Source organism: Andrographis paniculata, unplaced genomic scaffold (assembly GCF_009805555.1).
Source record: "Andrographis paniculata isolate CXL003 unplaced genomic scaffold, ASM980555v1 Contig59END, whole genome shotgun sequence".
Lineage (NCBI taxonomy): Eukaryota > Viridiplantae > Streptophyta > Magnoliopsida > Lamiales > Acanthaceae > Andrographis > Andrographis paniculata.
In genome coordinates this window covers 973676-993454 of record NW_026137594.1, presented here as the reverse complement: position 1 = coordinate 993454, position 19779 = coordinate 973676, and the positions used below count along the sequence as shown (strand labels likewise).

Here is a 19779-nt window from a genome sequence, read left to right as displayed (position 1 = left end):
ATATATTGTGCATCTTTTGTATGTGAGTGTTTGGATGTATTTTGGAGGCTTTAAAATATTGTGTAAATTATACATATAAACTTTTATATTTTTCTTGGGGTTTAAATATTACATTTTATATGTATTTTGTAAATATAGATCCAATTAAGATAAACTCAAATTACTTATTGCATGTCTACGTGTATCTCTTACCATATTAAATTCTATCATTATGCTTTAGGACCAAATCTAGTATATGCACCAATTAAATTGCAATATATATATATATATGAAATGTAAATTTAAATTTGAATTAACAAAAATATAATACGACATATATTATTTATGAAGTGAAAAGTTTTGATAAATTAATCAAGACCTACATCTCTCTGAACCAAAGCATATATATATATATATATATATATATATATGTGATACTTCTTTTATCTCTTAAAAATGTGTTCGTTTGTATTATTATTATTATTATTTTGTCTCAATAAAATAATATATTAATTTTTTACTATAAAAAAATTAAGAAAAATTATACATTATATTAAAACATGTGGTGAAAAATATGAGCGTTTTTTTTAGACGGTGGGATACTTTACTACTCCACTTGAACAACAACAACAAACAACAATGACGCCAATAATCGACATAAAAAGAATAAATAAATAAATAAAAAATTTGCATACATTTAAATATATTTTACAACTATAATTTCAGATTGTTTCCACCAACTTACACAAATCAAATCCTCCTTTGGATATAATAATAATAATAATAATAATAATAATAATAATAATAATAATAATAATAATAATAATAATAATAAGATGTTAGAAAGTGAATCGGGACAGCCTAAGCTTAACCCCTTTGATTTTTTATTTTTTTATGAAACTATTAATGACTCTTCAAATCTTTTAGAGACATCATTAACTAACCCTTCAATTCCTCCAACTTGTCAAAAGAATATTCTATTAACCCAATTTGGGTTCCACGTCGCATTTCAAATAAATAATTCAATATTTCACGATTTTCCACTCAACTCAATAATTTAATCACGTATGCATGCATATATATATATTTATATAATATTCAAATTTGAAGGATTTAAATTGTAACGAGATTAAAGGTTGATTGGATCTATCCAATTTAACTCAACCCACTATATTTTGGACTTTAGTTCTTCCATTGGTGGATCCATGTACTCCATAATTATGGGGTCACACCACACCACCCACTAAATTTTTTATTTTATATTAATAATAATAGTTAGATGTATGCAAATCCTCACTACAAAATAATTATAAAATATGGTATCTAAAGAGAAGTATTTTAATTATGCTCAATTTCTATATATGGCATTAGCAATATACGAAACCACCTTTTTCTCTTCTTTTAGAAACGTGGAAAACCTCCTCAAAGAAAATTTTACAACAAATTTTCGAACAAGATTTGCAACCCTTAAGAAAATATATGAGGAGTTATTTTCCATAAAGATTGAAGACAAAACTTGGCTAAAAAAATAAATGAAATTCTAATAAAAAAGTTTTCTACGGATTGAGGATGTGGTGTATATATAACATAAAATAAAAAAAAAAAAAAAAAAAAAAAAAAAAAAACAGAAACTCAAATAAAAACTAATGAAAATGCATATCAATATCAAGAATTCACGTCATATGTAAGAGTATTGGACCAAACACACTCAAAAATTAATTTTCATCCAAAATCCCATATTTTAAATCCACATGAATATCATCCAATGCAATATAATTTTAAATAATAACATTACATTGGCATATATATATATAATGCAAATATAAATAATATAGCATATTATAGATTGGGAGATTGAGAATTAAAGACACGTCACATGTAATATGACTATTTGTTGCTCCATATTTGTGGGCTTAGTTTTCTTCCCATTTTGAGTGGTTTCTCCACTAATTAAGTGTGGCTGTCGCAACCATCGACCATTTCATCATTCATATTTATACTAATATTCATACAATAATTCAAAAAAAAAAAAAAAAAAAAAACTAACATTCTTGTGCCCCTATACATGTTGAATTTCTTGTGTATTGAAATGATTAGAAATTTTGATTGAAAATGATTAGAAATTTTTTCTATTTTCTATAGTAAAGTCGCATGTCTATTATTAAAAACAATGACGTAAAAACCGGCATAAACTCTATATCCTTTGTTGGATAGACAAAAGAAGTTGCTTCATTTTGGCTAGCCTTTTGTACCGGAGCTTTTCTTTTATAGGTTTCTTTGTCTCAATACTATGTAATTTCATTTTTAATAGTTGGACAAATGATATTTATCAAATATGAAAAATAATTTGGGCCGAATTATGCAACGAAGATTGAATTTCAGCCCGAATTTGCTCCTGATTGGTACTTAGTAGGTATAACAAAATTTCTTTCACCTTAATTCTCATTACTAGATGTAGATATATGACAAAAACATCAAATGATCAATATATACTCTTTTATTATTTCTAATTAAAAAAAAAAAAAAAACTTTAAAACTTCCAAAAAGGTTTATATTAGTCGAGGTGAATATATGACGCGTTATGCCTTAGAGCACGTACTGTGGCTCTTAAATAGAAGACTTTATCTCGTATTTCGATGTCAGTTTTTCTCAATTTCGAAAAATCTCATCCGTAATGGCCTACTTTTCGACCCCATCATTTCGATCAAAAATCGATAGCACCATCGTGCAGGCGAAGCACGTCTCGACGTCGTCTCTTCTCTCTCCTTCTCTCCGTTGTCCTCCCTCTCACCCTTGTTGCTCATTTCTTCTTCCCCAAACTCATCTTCCATCCCCATCGCCGATGACTGTTCTCCCTCCTCTTTTCCTCATTTCACAGTCGACATTGTTGCACTTTTCCGGCGACCGACGGGTAAATTTTGGGGATTTTCTCATTTTTTTAGGTTCTAATTTTTATTTAGTGATGAGGGCTACGCCTGTGTCTATTTCTAGAAACAGATTTATTTTCTCTCAACAAATCCCCTCTCCTTTCCTCTACAAATTCCAATGTGTTTTTAGTGTGAGTGAGTGAATGATTCTTCGTGAATTGCTGTGTTTTCACACCTCACATTGTAATTTCTTACATTGATTCAATTCTTTCACATGTTCGGCATTTTGCATATTCAATTGACTCTCAGTTCTTGTTGAACACCTTATGTTTATGTTTGGGAGATTTGGATTTACACGAGAATGAATATTTTGTGTGAAATTTGGAAGTGATGAAAGAGAAAATCAGAAAGAGAAAGAGAGTCGTTGTGGCTGATTTTAATTTTTAAATCGACATAGATGAAAAAAGATTGGATACATAGATGCCAACTAGGCAATAGAGATTTTTATTATTAAGAGTCATTGTATGTGCTCTTAGTGGGTAGGTACCTTTAAATCGATGTTGATTCAAGAACAAGACAGGGGTAATAATGGCAATTCACATGGCGCTTGCATAAGACTACTTATTATTATTATGTTAAGTTATTATTATTTTCATTTCTGAAATTTTCCCCTTATTTATTTATTTATTTTACATTATTTATTTCGTAAGCCTTGCTCTTGCTGTTGGCTCTTGCTCGGACCTTCAATTTCAATTGGAAGTTGGAATTTCGGAACCCTGTTTGCCAACAAAATTATCCATTTTTTTTTATGCTGTAATTTGGAAGAATTGGGGGAGCAAGGTTAATCAGCGGATTTTCGAAGGGGTTTTCATCTGTTCCCCTGTATGAAATCGAATTCAAGTTGTTGAATTTTGTGATCAAGTCTTGGCATGATGAATACCGAGCAGTCCGATTCGTCGCCGCTGATGGCGCCTGTACCGATGAAAGACCCTTCCGAGATTGACCTTGAGGCTGGTCCTGATGAGCAAATTCAATGCCGAATTTGCCTCGAAACAGATGGTTTAGTCCCTCGAATTTTCTTGATTATGCCAGCCTTTTTTGTTCTCTTTCTTGATGGATATGGTTTTTGGTGTTATTTTTTCTGTTAATTGTGGATATTGCGCACTGCAGTGGAAATTTTATACGAATCGAGTGTTCCTAGCTATGTCTTTCACCGTATATATTTATCTCGGATGCCACATGATTTTAGCGAAACTGACTTCCTCTTGTGATTCCTACAATGGAAAATTTCTGCATAATCAATTCTTTATCATCATACTTTTTTTTTTTCAGTTTTAGGTCTTCTTCTGTGTAATTTGAATTGATAAGAAACATTTGATTATATGTGTGAGTGTGTGCTTGTATGCTGAATTAGTTTGTAGAATATCTCCATAGTTAAACTTGAGTGGGCTATAGCCATGTATGTATAAATTCATATTTGAATTTGAATATTGATGATGGATATTTGACACATTTTGGGTAATAATCAAGCGACGTAAGACTTAATTTGGGAAGGACTATATATTAGATGTGGAGGGATATTCTAGGAAACCATTTGTGCACAAAAAGTTTTTGCTAGTGTAGTTTCACTAGTCAGAGGCTATACATGGTCGAGTGGTGTTAAATTTATAGATTTTGTTGTTGTCTCAGGTAGAGATTTTATTGCTCCATGCAAGTGTAAAGGAACTGCAAAGTTTGTTCACCGAGAATGTCTGGATCATTGGCGGTCTGTCAAGGTAACTGCAGTTTTAGGCATCGAGAAGTTTGTGCTGTATCCATCTTTATAATACATGGAAATTCTTTTTGAGTGTAGTGTACTTCATTTTTGCGTCTACTACAGTTAAGTTTCCATATTTGTGCCTAGCTTTGTAGTTTTAGTATGATGGATGCCTGATTTCTCATTTTGAGGTTATGGTAAAGATTCAGTCCTCAAGTTTGTTGCTGTGGGGCTATCACTACCTCTCTGGAACACTTTATACTAAGTGCGAGCTGATTTAATATTTGTTTTGCCCCTTCCCATGCTTCTTGCAGGAAGGGTTTGCCTTCGCTCATTGTACAACCTGTAAAGCTCCCTATTACATAAGAGTACAAGGAGTTGCTGATAGGAAATGGCGTACGCTGAAGTTCAGATTTTTTGTTACTAGGGATATTTTATTTATCTTTTTCGCTGTGCAGCTGGTATGTTATTTGGCTTTCATAGATTATTCATGTATGTTTCTCCTTTCTTCCTTTAACATTAATGTCTCAAGGAAAGATAAGTGTCCTAGCCATTAGATGAGAGTCTTTAACATCACAATGTCTCTGATTCCTATAGAAATGCTCTTTCTTTCAGGTTATTTCTCTATTGGCATATTTGGTTTATTTTGTTGATGGTTACCAGAAATTCTGGCTTCGTCTGACATGGGGGTTTGAGGGAGAAATTAGTTTCTACTACATATGTGGTAACATTCTAATCCATTGTGTCTAATGTTACAATACAACTGTCATGATCGACCATTATGTCTAATCTATAGTCTTGCCAGTTTTAATGCTTACACAGAATATATCTCCCCTCTTTGTCGATATATTGAATTTTGATATTAGTCGCTACCTTTTTGAAGGTGCTAACAATCAATTTATGAATAAGGTCATAGATTTGCCCAACTGTACACTTTTCAGTAGAGATACTTGACCTGATGTAATGGATATATTGTATTAGAAACATGAATTGGGCAAATCTGGATTCAAGCCAGTAGATCCACTTGGTTTATTTCACTTGCTACGGTTTCATATCAATATATGCAAACTGTCTTTCATAATCGCGCTTGTGATTGATACATAAATTCCTAAAATTGAAGATTAGCCATAATTTTTTACTTGCTATTTTTAATATTGTATGAGAGTGTCAATTATTTTATGTTGTGGCCATCTAATTTTGTTTTTACACAGGGGCATTATTGTTTTTTGCTTTGTTGGGCTTGTCCGGGTGCTTCATAACTTGTTATGACAGAAGAGTGCGCAACGATCTAGCTCAGCCATGTCGAGAACTGTGCCTCTGTTGCTGTCATCCTGGGTATTATTTTCTGTTAAATAGCCACTTCATATCTTAGAAAAATTTATCGAACACTCATTTACAAGGAAAAAAAAGAGAGGGGGGGAGGGGGGGGGGTTATCTAACACTGAACTCCCAATAATGTCTTTAAACAATTGAATTATGCTAGCATTTTGGCACGACCAACGTGGAGGTAAAATTTCAAATTTAATCCCCAAAAAAAGTATATGTTTCAACCCTTCAACGAAAGAATAATGGCTGTGTATCCACACAATATTTTTCTATCAATTGTAAGGGCCCCGAAAAACATATGACTAAAATTACTAAAAGAACTCACCTATCATTTGACTATGGTAGAAATGAACACCTACAGTGAGACTAAGTGCAATTTTACCCTTGCATTGTTGTGATCCATTCTATAATTGAATAAATGGTGATTAGCGATATGGCATTGCTTTTGTATTCCTAATTACAAGATGAGCTTCTACTCAGCCTTTCCATACACTAAATAAGTGATTGTTTGAATACTGCATTCTCAACTGTTCTACTTTACTGCAGTATATGCGCCGACTGCCATCTGCCTGGCACTCTGTGTATGTGGACTGACTGCACCACATGCTTTGAAGGCTGTGCTGGTGCAGCTGGTGAATGTGGCAGCTGCTTGGGAGGTGCCGGAGAAGCTGGAGTGCCATTGTTATTCATAGTTGCTATTATCGTGGTGGGCTTATTTACTGTCATTGGGATATTCTACAGCATGTTGGTTGCGACAATGGTCGGGCAGAGGATTTGGCAGAGACACTACCACATACTTGCGAAAAGAATGCTAACAAAAGTAAGTCATGTTACATTCTTTTATGTGTAAACAAATTACAATTCACCCAATAACATCTAAATAAACATAAGTGAAGAAAAGATATCTAACAACTCCACATTTTTCTTTCTGTATATTTTACCTTCCTATATTTGGACTTTTTTGTCGGTTAATGTGTTGAGGATTTAAAAGTACAGGATTATTTGCTTGCTGTATATTCTTCTATCATATATGCAAGCACCATTATAAAAACTCGATTTGAGCAGTCTTAAGTCACAAAATTTGATGGTTATTGAATTAACTTCTCTATTGCTGACTGTTGAGCTTTGATCTCAAAAAACGAATAGTCCTTGGTTGATGTATTTGTATGTATAGGAATACGTTGTCGAGGATGTTGACAGCGAGACGGGAGGCAACTGGACGCCGCCAGCTCTGCCACCTGAGCACGTCCAGCAGCTGAAATCACTTGGGCTTCTATAAAGGATTGATTCCCACAAGAGTATGAGTATGAGTACGAGTATGAGTATGCAGGCAGAATCGAAGAGATGGAGAGGCTTTGCACATATTAAGGTATGCATCCCTCCCAACTCCGGGGATCTACCCTGTGCTATGCTATACTATGCTGTGCTGTATGTTGATAAGTTATGATAGCAGATTATAATTATTATACAGTTACAGCCGCACCTATAAACTAACTGATGCGGTTTAATTTTCAGAAGGAGAGATTTCATGATTTGAAATTTTTTAATATATATATATATATAGCTCGTCCTATATCACTATGAAGCTTCCCTCTATATATATAGTACTTTTGCTAATTTATGTTCTTAAAACACATGCACTCCCTCCAGGCTTACAAAATTAGTTTATTTAATATTGGCACAGGATTAAGAAAAGGAATATTTTATTAAAAAAATGGATATAAAATAGTAGATTATGGCATTTTTGAAATTTTAATTAATAATTAAAAAGAGTGAAAGAGAATGTAATAAAATTTTTTTATATTTGTTATAAATGAGCGTTATAATTAAATATTGATTTTATTTAATAAGATTAATTTAATGGCTTGAAATCCTATTCAACCACAAGACAAAATAATTTGATATGATTTTTTCAAAATAGGCATAAAAAAATAGTCAACACTCATTATTTATTTTATTTTGGATAATTGAGATGAATAGTATTATTTTATCTAGTCTAATCTTAGTGTTAGGTCATGGGATTCAAAAAACTGCTATCATAAATTCATAATCCTATCTATGAATAGTTCTTTTGATCGAGAAAATATCAATAATATCCCTAATTTTGATTCACAACTACAAACGTCGTAAGTACTGAACAGAAAAAAAAAACAAACATCTTCACTAAATCCTAAATTTCAACATCACATTACAATGCTTCTTCTACCTTCCTTGATTTGGTCACCATTTTCACCATATTTGTCGTCGAAAAAAGCTCGAAAGATACTGACTCTGACGTCCCTTCTTCTCCGGGCACTCTATCGCCTCTTGTCGTGGCCCTCTGGTGCCCGAGCAAGCTCAAAGTCGCTAGAGCATAAGCTCGTCCCCCTTTCATCTCGTACATCCGTTGGTTCTTCATCCGACCTTCTATCTCCAACATCTCCCCGAATAGCCACAACGTCACCTCGTCAAGGTTCCCCATTTCTTTCAATCTCGAAAACCTCAAGACGCATGTCGACAAAATTTCCTGAGCCTTCTGCAGATTTCCAGCTTCCGCGACGTGTATTGTCTTGGCGATGGTCTCCTCCACGCGAAGGCGCTCCATCTGCCGTCGAATCTCAAAGTTCTCTGATTCTAACATCGGGTTGAAGTATATTGGCCTGTGTATGTCCACCCGGGCGTGCTCGATCATAATGTGTTCCTTCATCACTCCATCGACGTAGATGCACTTTATTTCCGCAAGATACGTAGCTCTGTCGCTCTCGCTGCCCCGGATTACAAGTTTTGGCAAAGTAAAATAGATCAGGAAATATTTCTCCTCGTCGGAGTAGAGGTCGGGGATCTCGATCTTGCCGCGACAGCCGTTGCATGTAATGCTGTGATCGTAAATCCCAGAATTGATTGCTTGAATTTTTATGCCGGGCGATGCTGCGTCGACGATCAGGTTAACGTTCTGCGCGACCAAGCTGAGTATCCCGCCGAGGCAGCTTGCGAGGGCGTCTTGGACGAGGTCGAAGCTGTCGATGAATGAGTAAGTGCCGCCTGACGCATCGGCGATTACGCGCAATGCTCGAGGGTCGTGATACGATGCAATGCCGAAGGTATAAACAGGAAAAATGGTTCGCCGGAGCTCGCCGTTTTTCTCTTCTTTTCGAGGATAGATCGACGGTGGCAGAGCATTGAGATAATCCGGCAAGTGGCTCTGCTCTGCGACGCCCCGCGGCTGCGCGGTGCAGTAGCAATTATCTCTCGAACCCGACAAGAAAATAATGCACGAATATATGTTCTTATGCACCCTTTCGTCGAGAACCTCCGCCGCCTTCAATAGGCCTCCGGCGACGTTCGTCGAGCCTCCCGCGACGAGGGAGTCGACGATTCGTTTGACTTCTTGCTGTCGAGTCTCGGTCATTTTTAGGAGGGGAAACATTTTCCGGGGATCGGGAGACAACGACACCATCGAAAGCCGGTCGTCCGGCCATAAGTTCTCGATGAGAAACACAACGCCTCTTTTCATTTCGTCGAATTTCGATCCGCGCATGCCGTGGCTGGTGTCGAGCACGACAACGAGATCGATAGGAGCACGATTTCGGGGACGAGCGTAGTTCGACATTGATGGTGCATTGAGCTTAACAAGAAGCTGGAATCTGGATCGCGACGTCGTAGAATCGACGTCCTTGATCTCCGGCACGGCATTGATCTTAATCTTCGGAAAATCGATATTCATGATCGGAAGAGGTATGGCATTCGGCAGAGGATCATCGTCGGATTTGGGTCCGGCGTAGACTCACACTTCTGGCTTCCTGAAACAAAAAAATAAAAATAAATTAAACGTTAGAAAAGATTTCAGATTTTCCAAGAAGATACAAGATGAACTGAGATTACAATCAAATCTTTGATAAAATATTTCAATGCATCAATTTCTCTCTCTCTCTATATATAGAAAATTAAGACTTGACTGAATCTAACCTCCGTTGCAGACGCAGCAATACCCTGATAGCAGAGAGAGATCCGTTGAGGAAATGTTGGATTCAGATTTTGTAAACCCCAATTTGTTGGTTTTCAGTTTCACTACTATTTGAATACTTTCAGAGCACAACAAAACCATAATGTATATATAATTATAGAGATATATATATATATATATACAGGGCTGTTTCTAAATTTTGATGGGCTAAGCGAAAACAAAAATAATTCTTTATTTAATTATTTTTAACATAAATATAACGTTTTCTTAATTCCCTCTGCCCTCTCCGCCTACTGTACCTTGTGCTTCCCCGTTCTCTGCTCCCCTGTTCCTGCTCGCCCGAAGCTGGTTTGATTCCGCCGTGTCTGTTCTAATTTTTTTGCCGTTTTCTTTGGTGTTTTGATCTGGAGTTGCTCAGTTTGGTGTCGAGTAACGGTTAACATTCGATTCAGTCATGGCTGAGACTGATAGTCGCCTACTACCTGTTCGACAAAATGCCTCGTCCAAGTGTTTTGATTCCGATCTTCATTCCTCTCGTATTGGCTCTGTCTCAGGTGCGAAAGAGTGTCCAATTTTATCCTTCTCTGCTTCGGAAACTTCGGAACTCGTTTTAGAATTTCGATTTGCCTTGGTTGGAAAATTCTCTCAAGGTTACTCTTCATGGAAAGATTTACTGTCATCCTTCCATAGTTTAAAACTTTTCGGTTAATTTTCCATCCTCCAGGTGAATTTCAAGCACATCCTGTAAAGACCACTTTTAGTGGTGCCCGGATGGATACACCTTTACGGAGACACGTCAATATCACAATCCACTTTGCACTCATATTTTCCACAGTTCTTGTGGTTGTGTAGACCGATTTGAGCCTCTTTTCTTCGGCATAGTTTTATTTAGCAAACACCCGAAAACCTTTCCAAAACCAAACCTAGTTCCCAAACCCGTGAAGGAACAAAACACGTGTTAACTAACTCATCTACTGCAGCAAAACTCAGAACCAAGACGCCGCTGCTTGACCGCTGCCGTTTTGCGGCCGGAAGAAAGTCACCGGCCTCTACTGTGCTCCACAGGTAGAATCCGCCTCTGCCCTAACAGATCCGCATAAACTCCTCGTCTGAGGGCTCTTGTTGTAAGAATTTTTCGATCATTTTCCATTCTTTGCTAAGGGTTTCGGCAGATCGATCTGCGTGAGTATATTGCGAAGGCTTTGTGGTGTTTGTATATGTAATATGTACAAACACTTCCGTTTGTATAAACCCAACTGGACCAGTGTTTCGCCGCCACTGATCAAGAAATCTGACGCCAGCTCTACCGTCCCTTTCGATCTCCCCTGCGCTACGCCTTCGTTCCCTCCGCCTCATTATCTCTCTCACTCACCCGCGAACGACCACCGTGGCCTGTCACTCGCCGAAAGCTGAGCCCTGAAAGCACCGCCGCTCTCTCTCATGCCCTCCGTTCTCTCCCACCCTATCAGTTGAAATTAGGAAATGGCTTAGGGAGAAAGTGAGCTTTCATTTGGAACTAGTCGAATATAGTTGGGGTTGGGGTTGGATTTAGGTCTCTTTTTTGGGCTTGGCCTTCAGGAAAAATGCATTTTTGGCCAATTATGGGTAATCATTGGGATGGATTTAGGTCTCTGTTTTGTGGAAAATGCATTTACGTTTTAGGTGCTTATATATATATATATATATATTTATTTATTTATTATTTAAGAGTCTTGATCTTTACTGGAAGAACTCCTAAGCAGCTTGGCTAAGGGCGGTTGTAATATCCTTGAAGTTAAGCCGGTGTTAAACCAATTCTATGTACAGATGAGCCGGTGCTTAGCTATTCAAGAGTGAATAGAAATTAAAATTGAATAGACTCCTCGTATTAACAATGTGTATATTCTTTTTTCGGGATTATTATTGAAATAACTTTAAAGTTTGTTCTAAAATAATTTGAGGATGGGTGACCTCTTGAGATACTTGTGTTGACTTGTAGGCTAGTCTACAATCCCAACACACCCGGCTTTGCGTGGCTTGCGGGTCGGCATGTCACAGCGGTGAACTCACAACTATTGATCCATTTCAAGGTTTAGATTTCACACTTTGTAGCCGGTTGAAGTTTTTACATTGGTGTCATGCTCACTCGTGCATGGTTGATGTCAGAGATTGTACTCTTCAAGCTAATAGTTTGATCCTTAAAAAAAAGCAGGAATACCCATCTTAATTAGGGAATTCAGGGCTAAATTGTTAATTTCCTTCTTTGAAATTGCTTGCTTCAAGGATTGATTGCTGTCTTTGAAGCTTAGTTCCCGTTTCCTTTGTGGAAAAGCTAGGATTCAGTTGAGATCTGAACAACAAAGAACACTAATGTATATTGACATCTAGCAGTTGATTTCTCTATCAGTTTTGGAAATATATTGTGAGGTTGAATAATAGGATAATATGCCTACATCTTTGAGTGACTATGTTACATGCCAGATAACATCTTGTGAGAGGACCCAAGCTTAATTTGGTAGCTAGTTGAAAAACTGAGTGTAAGTTGTTCTGGCTTCACATTGAACCGTACATTGTAACTGATGACAAGGATCAAATTTCCTCATTCCTCAATTTTTTTTCCTATCTGGACCTATAGTCTGCAGGCCCGTTAGATTTTCAAATTCTTTATGCTTTGGAAGGACAGATTTTTCTTGTTGATGATCTAAAACTATTTGACATTTTAAAGGTGTAGGTGCAACATTCTGGATGCTCATTGACACAAGCTAGCTTATTAATTTGCTGCTTCTCAGTGGCAGGTCTGAATCAATTCTCACATGCTACATTTATGATGTCTTGATATTGTTCAGGATGGGCCTGATTATTAGAGCACTGGTGCTGGCATATTTATTTTCTTTTGCATCTCCTGATGCACAAGGTACATTTCTTATTGGATTTCCAAGTTATAAAATATGAAGTAAATTATGTACAATTATGCTGGTAGACAAATGCTTCACCAAACCTAGATTTGTTTTCTCATGGTATAAACCTTTCTTCCGCATGTAAAACAAGGAAAAACATGATGGAAGTTTCAAAGTTGGTTCCAAAAATTGATTACTTCGTTTGAACTAAGGGTCTTGCTTAAATTGTTTGTTGCTCTAAAAACTGGGAATTAGTGTTGGGGATATTTATATATAGGGGAATGGCAATACTTGATAGGATTAACTATGATACCACTCGTTGACTGATTTTAGTTGAATTTTGTGCACGGGAACTGGTAGCTATAAAATATAATTGTGATCCACCACCATGTCTTTGTGCTTGCTATTCACATTTTATATATAATTTGATGTGAAATGTTACTACATGATTTAGTAATTTCTCCAGTCTGGTTAATTATGAGCACCTTGGAGGTAATCATATCAAACCTGATCCACAATTTGTTATGTGCAATGGCCTGAATTCACTCTTTCCTGCTATCTCCCACTTCATTAGCGGTGTACCTTCATTTTCCTACAATAATTTAGAAAGGAGGTCACTCATATTTTCAAGGACTGCAGGGGAGGCACTGTGGTCTTTAAGGAGTTCACTTAATGCTTCAGGCGATCAGCTCAAGGATTGGAATCGGAATCTAGTCAACCCATGCACTTGGTCCAAAGTTATCTGTGATAGTAGCAACAATGTGACCACAGTGTAAAAAATATTGCTTCTTTTTTTTTTTTTCTTTTCTTCTGCTTTTCGGTCAAAGGTCTGTCTCCCTTTCTCTTCTTGGCTTACTGATGTGCTCTTTAACATGATTCTATTTTGATCAGGACATTGTCTAATATGGGGTTTACTGGAACCTTGTCACCTAGAATTGGGATTTTGAAGAAGCTGGCAACACTGTAGGTATTCAAATCTTGCAAAGCTGTATAATATATTGATTGTCTTTTCAGTGATCTTGGTATCTTGGCTTGGTTGACACAATTATTATGGAGAAGTCTTCCACTTCATAATGCAACTTAATTGGAAAATTTTTGATCTTGTTTTAATTCAATGTAGCTGTTTCCCTTTGACCTGCCTATGCTTTGAGTTTAAGGAGAGAACAGGAAGTGCTATCAATTTCATAGTTTGTGAGCTGATATGATATTTTATGGTCTATGGCCATCAATTGATCACTGGTATGCTGTTGGTATTTTGGTCCCAGAATCCAGATGGTCTTCACATATATTATCTGGTTTAAAATGGACTTTTGAGGTGACACTTTCAAGTTCCAAAATATAACTTTGTTCAAAATATTTGTCTGATAGCCTTTTCAGTTAATATTTTGCTGGGGGATTGATGAATTCTTAACTTCAGATTGATCCATGATTAAATTGATATTCCTGGAAGAACTATTATGTATAACATGTAACTTAAAGCTTGTATAGATGCTGTTTATACTCCCATTCAAGCAGTTAATTATGTGAAGCTAATTTATAATTGCAGCCAGTTACAAGGAAACAGCATAATGGGTAATATTCCTGAAGAGTTCGGAAATTTATCAAGCTTGACAATGCTGGATCTGGAAAATAATCATTTAACTGGTGAAATACCACCTTCCCTGGGCAATCTCAAGAAGCTCACGTTTTTGTAAGCATGTTCCAACTACTTGTCTTTCAGTGATTTTGTTTATTCTGTCAAAATAAGTTTTGCTTGTTCATGGTGGCAGGATTCTAAGTCAAAACAATCTTTCCGGACCGATTCCTGAATCATTTTCGGGTCTTCCAAACCTTGTTAACTTGTAAGTACTATCTTCATTTTTGCGTTCCATTATTGTAGTCTCAAGATCATCTGTTAGAAATAATATTTACCAAACCTGAGACTTTGGCCAAAAATGCTACTGCATTCTACATATCTCCTTTAATCCAGATCTGCATGCTCCTACGCTCTAATTCCTTCTTTCAGTCCATTCAATAATAAATATAAGAAAAACTCATTTGACAGTTCCGGAATCTGATCGGCTGAAGGCATTCACATATTTTGTTATGCTTTCTGTCTATCATAGTGCTGGCATATGCTGTAAGGGCTGCCATCATACTCATCGAATCGCGCTATGATTGCCCTAGTGAACTCATGCCATGAGTAGTTTGGCCTATGATGTTTGAACCAACAGAACTAGCAGTGACCTTCCATGGCCACCATAACAAGCTTAAAATTTTGCCCATCCTAGCAAGGATCGAATTCTAGATATTGATCAACTTAAGCGAGCCAACCCAAGGGACTAAACATGAGATCTATCAACAATTGTGTCTCATAAGGTGGGGGAATTTGGCAGGTTGGATCAACTTGTTAGAAACAAAACTTATAGGGCTTTGGCCAAAAACTGCCACATTTAAGGTCTTATTTGCAAATGACAAGATGAATTATACTTGGCTTATTTATAGATGCCAAGACTAACTATAAAATTATAATAGATAGAATTTGCAAATTATAATCAAAGTACAATATCAAATCTAATCCTAACCAAACTAAAATACTAATCAAAGTAAAATACCAAAACTTAATCTAAGAGGACTCAATTCCAAGGCTGGATCCCCCTTATTTTTTCACATCATTGTCACTCTATTTGCTTTGTGTTTATTTGGTGCTGGGAAATGTATTTTGCAGGCAGCTTGCTTCCAACAATCTAAGTGGCAACATACCTCAGCAATTGTTCAAGATTTCTAAGTACAAGTACAAAATCATTCCAAACTTTGCGTCTATGTGTGTTTGTATATATTCATTTGGTTACAGTTATTTATGTATTTAGTAATTAGTTTAAGTTGCTGCTTTCAGCTTTACTGGGAACCAATTGAATTGCGGCATCAACTATTCACATGGTTGTGCATCAGAGAATGGAGGTATATGTGATCTTTCATTCTCTGTACTTATTACTCTTTAGGAACTTTAATATATTGTGGTATTTTTTTTGGATAATGGAAACAAAGTCTTCATGCATATACTTAAGAATATTAATTTTTTTTAGCAACCGGATCTAAAAAACAATAAATATTAAGTTGGAAGATCATATGATTTTAATTCTATCTTGGCAGATGGTTCCAGCAAATCAAAGACTGGGATGATAATAGGAATTGTTGTTGCATTTGTTGTTATTCTCATTCTTGGAGGCTGCCTCGTGTTATTCCTTTGGAAGGATAGGCAAAAGGGATGCAGGCGTGAAGTTTTCGTCGATGTTGCAGGTTTCCTTTTATTTGATGATACACACTAAGGGGTTGTTTATTTTTTGTTTGTTGATAAAGAACACGAGTGTTGATAGAGAACATAAGGAATTGCATATTTCAATATTCTATTTCTACAATATATTTTAATGAATACATACAATTTTCTGGTATACTAAACAGGTAAAAATCCTAAAATTACTCTATTAAATCTTTAATTCATCCTGAGATTACGACATTAAATCCATTTGATTTTGAAGATTATTTATAGTCCCTCATCTAGTTTACTTAGGGTGTGTTTGTTTGGGGGATTGGATTGGATTTACACTATTCATTCTATTTTTTTCCCCTAAAAACATCAAATCAAACACATATTTTTCATTTTTTATATTATACTAAAAATCAATTTTACATTCAAAACATCACATCAACACCTATTTATATCACATCATACAACTATTTAAATTCAAATTTTTTATTATTCAAATCCCAACTCAAAATCTAAACCCCCAAACAAAAAATTTCTTAGTTTCCTAAAGCTGGTGAATATAGATCTTCCATTCTCAGCTTGTACAAAATATTCAACTAAACAGATCCAAGTATTTTTGCTCCTAATCTGGTATCAAGTTCACGGAATATTTCCAAGGATGATTTGTATATGTATTTTGGATTTCTCCAAGTTGTGCACTTGTGATTCTTTGTTATTGAAACTAAAAGGTGTAGCAATATTGCCAGGTGAAGTTGATCGTAGAATTGAATTTGGTCAATTAAAGAGATTTTCATGGAGAGAATTGCAGCTCGCCACAGACAACTTCAGTGAAAAAAATGTCCTAGGGCAGGGGGGTTTCGGAAAGGTTTATAAAGGAACTCTTTCTGATAACACAAAGGTTGCTGTCAAGCGTTTGACTGATTTTGAGAGCCCAGGTGGAGATACAGCATTCCAGCGTGAAGTTGAGATGATCAGTGTTGCTGTTCATAGAAATCTTTTACGACTGATTGGGTTCTGCACAACACCAACTGAACGGCTTTTGGTTTACCCTTTTATGCAAAACCTGAGTGTTGCGTACCAGCTACGAGGTATTTTCTTGCAGTCCTCATCTTTACACCCCAGGTTAAATTATAAGGCATAGATCTTTTGTGTTTATAGAAACATGAAGAGTCTTCCCTTTCTGCCTATTTTCCTTTTAAAAAAATTTATTTTTCCGAAATCTACTTATATGTTATTTTGAGAAATCTCAAATCTACACAAGGTTGATTTTCTCACAGGATTATACGGTAATCCTACTCTCCCCCCCCCTAAAAGTACAATCTGCTAACATGTTTTTATATCTACACAGAGCTTAAAGCTGGGGAGCCTGTTTTGGATTGGTTGACAAGGAAGAAAGTGGCTCTGGGTACAGCACGTGGATTAGAGTACCTCCATGAACATTGTAATCCTAAAATCATTCACCGAGACGTTAAAGCTGCAAATGTCTTACTGGGCGAAGATTTTGAAGCTGTTGTTGGTGATTTTGGCTTGGCAAAGCTGGTTGATGTTAGGAAAACTAATGTAACGACTCAAGTTCGTGGTACTATGGGTCACATAGCTCCCGAGTACTTGTCCACCGGAAAATCTTCAGAAAAAACAGATGTTTTTGGATATGGAATCATGCTTTTAGAGCTTGTGACAGGCCAACGAGCTATAGATTTCTCACGATTGGAAGAGGAAGATGATGTCTTGCTGCTTGATCACGTAAGATACCAACATGCATGTATATTCACAGTCTATTGTTTTGTGTTTCTGGATGGTGTAAATTTCTGCTCGTTGATACAAGAAACTTAGCTATAGGTAGTGTTTATTATATTTTATATTTAATGTTTTTATGTTCTATATTGTTGTTATTATTGGATGCAACTCTACTACTTTTGATATTGTTATTATTAAATATCCTAATGCAAGAATACTTTAGTAGATGGGGATATATATATATGTGTGTGTGTGTGTGCGCGCGCGTAACTGTGTATAAATATGAGATTATGCATATCTGTGCACTGAATAGAATACTAGTCATAGATTTGAATTTCTAACATATTTCTTGTTGTGTGTTGGCGTATGTGTAATATTTTACAGGCAGGATAGGTTGTAATCTTGAGAGATGTTAGGTGTGCATGTATGCTCAATCATTGAAAAGATATACATGGAATTCAAGCTTCATAGTTTCTGTATTAATTTATAATAGCGTGATCCGCATTTCTAATTTCTAGTATGTGCTTGTGCCTACAAGCAAAAGCAAAATTACGCCTCTGCTTAGTTTTTGGCGTACTTATATTGATTTATATTGATCTGATTGTTTCCATGTTGAAAGGTCAAGAAATTACAGAGGGAGAAAAGACTTGATGCCATTGTTGACCGAAACCTGAATCAAGACTACGACATTCAAGAAGTGGAGATGATGATTCAGGTTGCTTTACTCTGCACTCAAGCATCGCCTGAAGACCGTCCAGCAATGTCAGAGGTTGTTCGCATGCTGGAAGGTGAAGGGCTTGCTGAGAGGTGGGAGGAGTGGCAGCATGTGGAAGTGACAAGGAGGCAAGAACATGAAAGGCTACACAGAAGATTCGACTTTGGAGATGACTCAATTTACAACCAGGATGCAATGATCTTGTCTGGAGGTCGATAAGGTAGCTGGCTAAATTCATAACCTTAAAATTGTGTTTCCATATTATAATGTGCCTGTGCTCTTGTTTTTGTGTGCCTTCTTTTTTTTTTTTGTTTTTCTCTTTGCCTTCACCACATGTGAGTTCATTGGTTTGTGTCATGATGTACAGTAGATTTCACGACAAATTTGAGATGGACAATTTTAAAGTGTCCAGCCTTGGTGTCCACCTTAATGTTGTCTTTTTGTAACCATGTATTATAGAATTGCTTAGAATTCCATATCTTATCATAATACCTTGTCCTGTACTGTACTATTATTGAGGTTACAAGCAAAGTGCTATTATCGTTTTCCTGATCACTACGTTTGGAGCATTCTTATCATTCCCAAATGCATCTATTTGCTTGTAGCTTGTCTGGCTTAGACCAATAATTTCAAAGATACATGATTGTGTTAAGGATAACTATTGCACACATGTTTATGCATACATATGTATATTCCAGTATGTATGTCTTTCTGTAACTGTATGGATAATTGAGTTGGTTGGTACGTTTCATTTTCTTGTTTTCCTCCTTACAGATAATACAGAAAAGAAAACATCTTTGCCTGGTAAGAACTGAAACTGTAATACCAATTGTTAGTGGAGTTGTAGCAGGATATAGTAGTGTGTCTGAGTTTTAAACAATGTCAAATATTGCAAGTGATTTTATTATACCGTTACATATATATATATATATATAGTATTTCATTTGTTCCAATTCAAAGTATATATATATATTTTTTTAATCGTAGTTTGTCTCACTCAAAATTTTTATTTTTTATTTTAATAAAAATAATCGTACTCTAATACCAAAATATTTTTAATTTTTATTTAAATTATAAATATACTATTACTTCATACATATAAGTCATCGCATAGCAGCAACCTCATACATCAGATACATGCTTGAATTTGAATTGAGGATGAGGATAAGTGCAGGCAGACCACTTTTGCCCATTGTATAATCTTTTGTTTCATGAGCTCCTCCACTTCAGTTTTAGCTGTAGCTGCAAGTACAACACTATTTTCTTCTTCAATTGCAACTGTGAAGTAGTGTTGCTCCAGCACTTCAAGAAATGGACCACATTCCTTGCAGTC

At 36.0% G+C, this 19779-nt stretch overlaps 3 protein-coding genes across 9 annotated transcripts; 2 read left to right on the top strand and 1 right to left on the bottom strand.

Moving 5' to 3' along the window:
* The first annotated feature begins 3533 nt into the window (after positions 1 to 3533).
* Positions 3534 to 7467, top strand: LOC127258594 (uncharacterized). Its single transcript, XM_051285501.1, has 7 exons — positions 3534 to 3905; positions 4536 to 4621; positions 4917 to 5063; positions 5218 to 5326; positions 5814 to 5937; positions 6475 to 6748; positions 7103 to 7467. The coding sequence occupies exons 1-7, from the start codon at positions 3776 to 3778 to the stop codon at positions 7205 to 7207; spliced, it is 975 nt and encodes a 324-aa protein (XP_051141458.1). The 5' UTR covers positions 3534 to 3775; the 3' UTR covers positions 7208 to 7467.
* A 562-nt stretch (positions 7468 to 8029) lies between these two features.
* Positions 8030 to 10279, bottom strand: LOC127258140 (E3 ubiquitin-protein ligase WAV3-like). Of its 2 annotated transcripts, XM_051284835.1 has the most exons (3): positions 10171 to 10253; positions 9874 to 9897; positions 8030 to 9707 (listed from the first exon to the last, which is right to left on the bottom strand). In XM_051284835.1, exon 3 carries the CDS (start codon positions 9629 to 9631, stop codon positions 8117 to 8119), a length of 1515 nt encoding a protein of 504 aa, XP_051140792.1. In that variant the 5' UTR covers positions 9632 to 9707; positions 9874 to 9897; positions 10171 to 10253; the 3' UTR covers positions 8030 to 8116. The 2 variants fall into 2 exon arrangements, with proteins under 2 accessions (XP_051140792.1, XP_051140791.1); XM_051284834.1 differs by lacking the exon at positions 9874 to 9897 and having other exon boundaries at positions 10171 to 10279.
* On the top strand, positions 10249 to 19001 carry LOC127258137 (probable LRR receptor-like serine/threonine-protein kinase At5g10290). Of its 6 annotated transcripts, none has more exons than XM_051284826.1 (13): positions 10249 to 10425; positions 10596 to 10936; positions 12697 to 12764; positions 13387 to 13519; positions 13639 to 13710; positions 14294 to 14437; positions 14517 to 14588; positions 15455 to 15520; positions 15623 to 15687; positions 15880 to 16026; positions 16741 to 17082; positions 17343 to 17737; positions 18351 to 19001. In XM_051284826.1, the coding sequence occupies exons 3-13, from the start codon at positions 12698 to 12700 to the stop codon at positions 18663 to 18665; spliced, it is 1818 nt and encodes a 605-aa protein (XP_051140783.1). In that variant the 5' UTR covers positions 10249 to 10425; positions 10596 to 10936; position 12697; the 3' UTR covers positions 18666 to 19001. The 6 variants fall into 6 exon arrangements, with proteins under 6 accessions (XP_051140783.1, XP_051140786.1, XP_051140784.1 ...); XM_051284827.1 differs by lacking the exon at positions 10249 to 10425 and adding an exon at positions 11850 to 11940 and having other exon boundaries at positions 10558 to 10936; XM_051284829.1 differs by lacking the exon at positions 10596 to 10936 and having other exon boundaries at positions 10299 to 10425.
* Positions 19002 to 19779: the final 778 nt, after the last annotated feature.

Bases quoted from the DNA above. Each gene is read 5' to 3' on its own strand.
- LOC127258594 (XM_051285501.1), top strand. From the start codon at position 3,776: ATGATGAATACCGAGCAGTCCGATTCGTCGCCGCTGATGGCGCCTGTA. The intron at 3,906-4,535 runs GTTTAGTCCCTC...TTGTTGTCTCAG, and splicing joins AATTTGCCTCGAAACAGATG to GTAGAGATTTTATTGCTCCA. The intron at 5,064-5,217 runs GTATGTTATTTG...TCTTTCTTTCAG, and splicing joins TCTTTTTCGCTGTGCAGCTG to GTTATTTCTCTATTGGCATA.
- LOC127258140 (XM_051284834.1), bottom strand. From the start codon at position 9,631: ATGAATATCGATTTTCCGAAGATTAAGATCAATGCCGTGCCGGAGATC.
- LOC127258137 (XM_051284826.1), top strand. From the start codon at position 12,698: ATGGGCCTGATTATTAGAGCACTGGTGCTGGCATATTTATTTTCTTTT. The intron at 14,589-15,454 runs GTAAGTACTATC...TGTATTTTGCAG, and splicing joins CTTCCAAACCTTGTTAACTT to GCAGCTTGCTTCCAACAATC. The intron at 15,688-15,879 runs GTATATGTGATC...CTATCTTGGCAG, and splicing joins TTGTGCATCAGAGAATGGAG to ATGGTTCCAGCAAATCAAAG.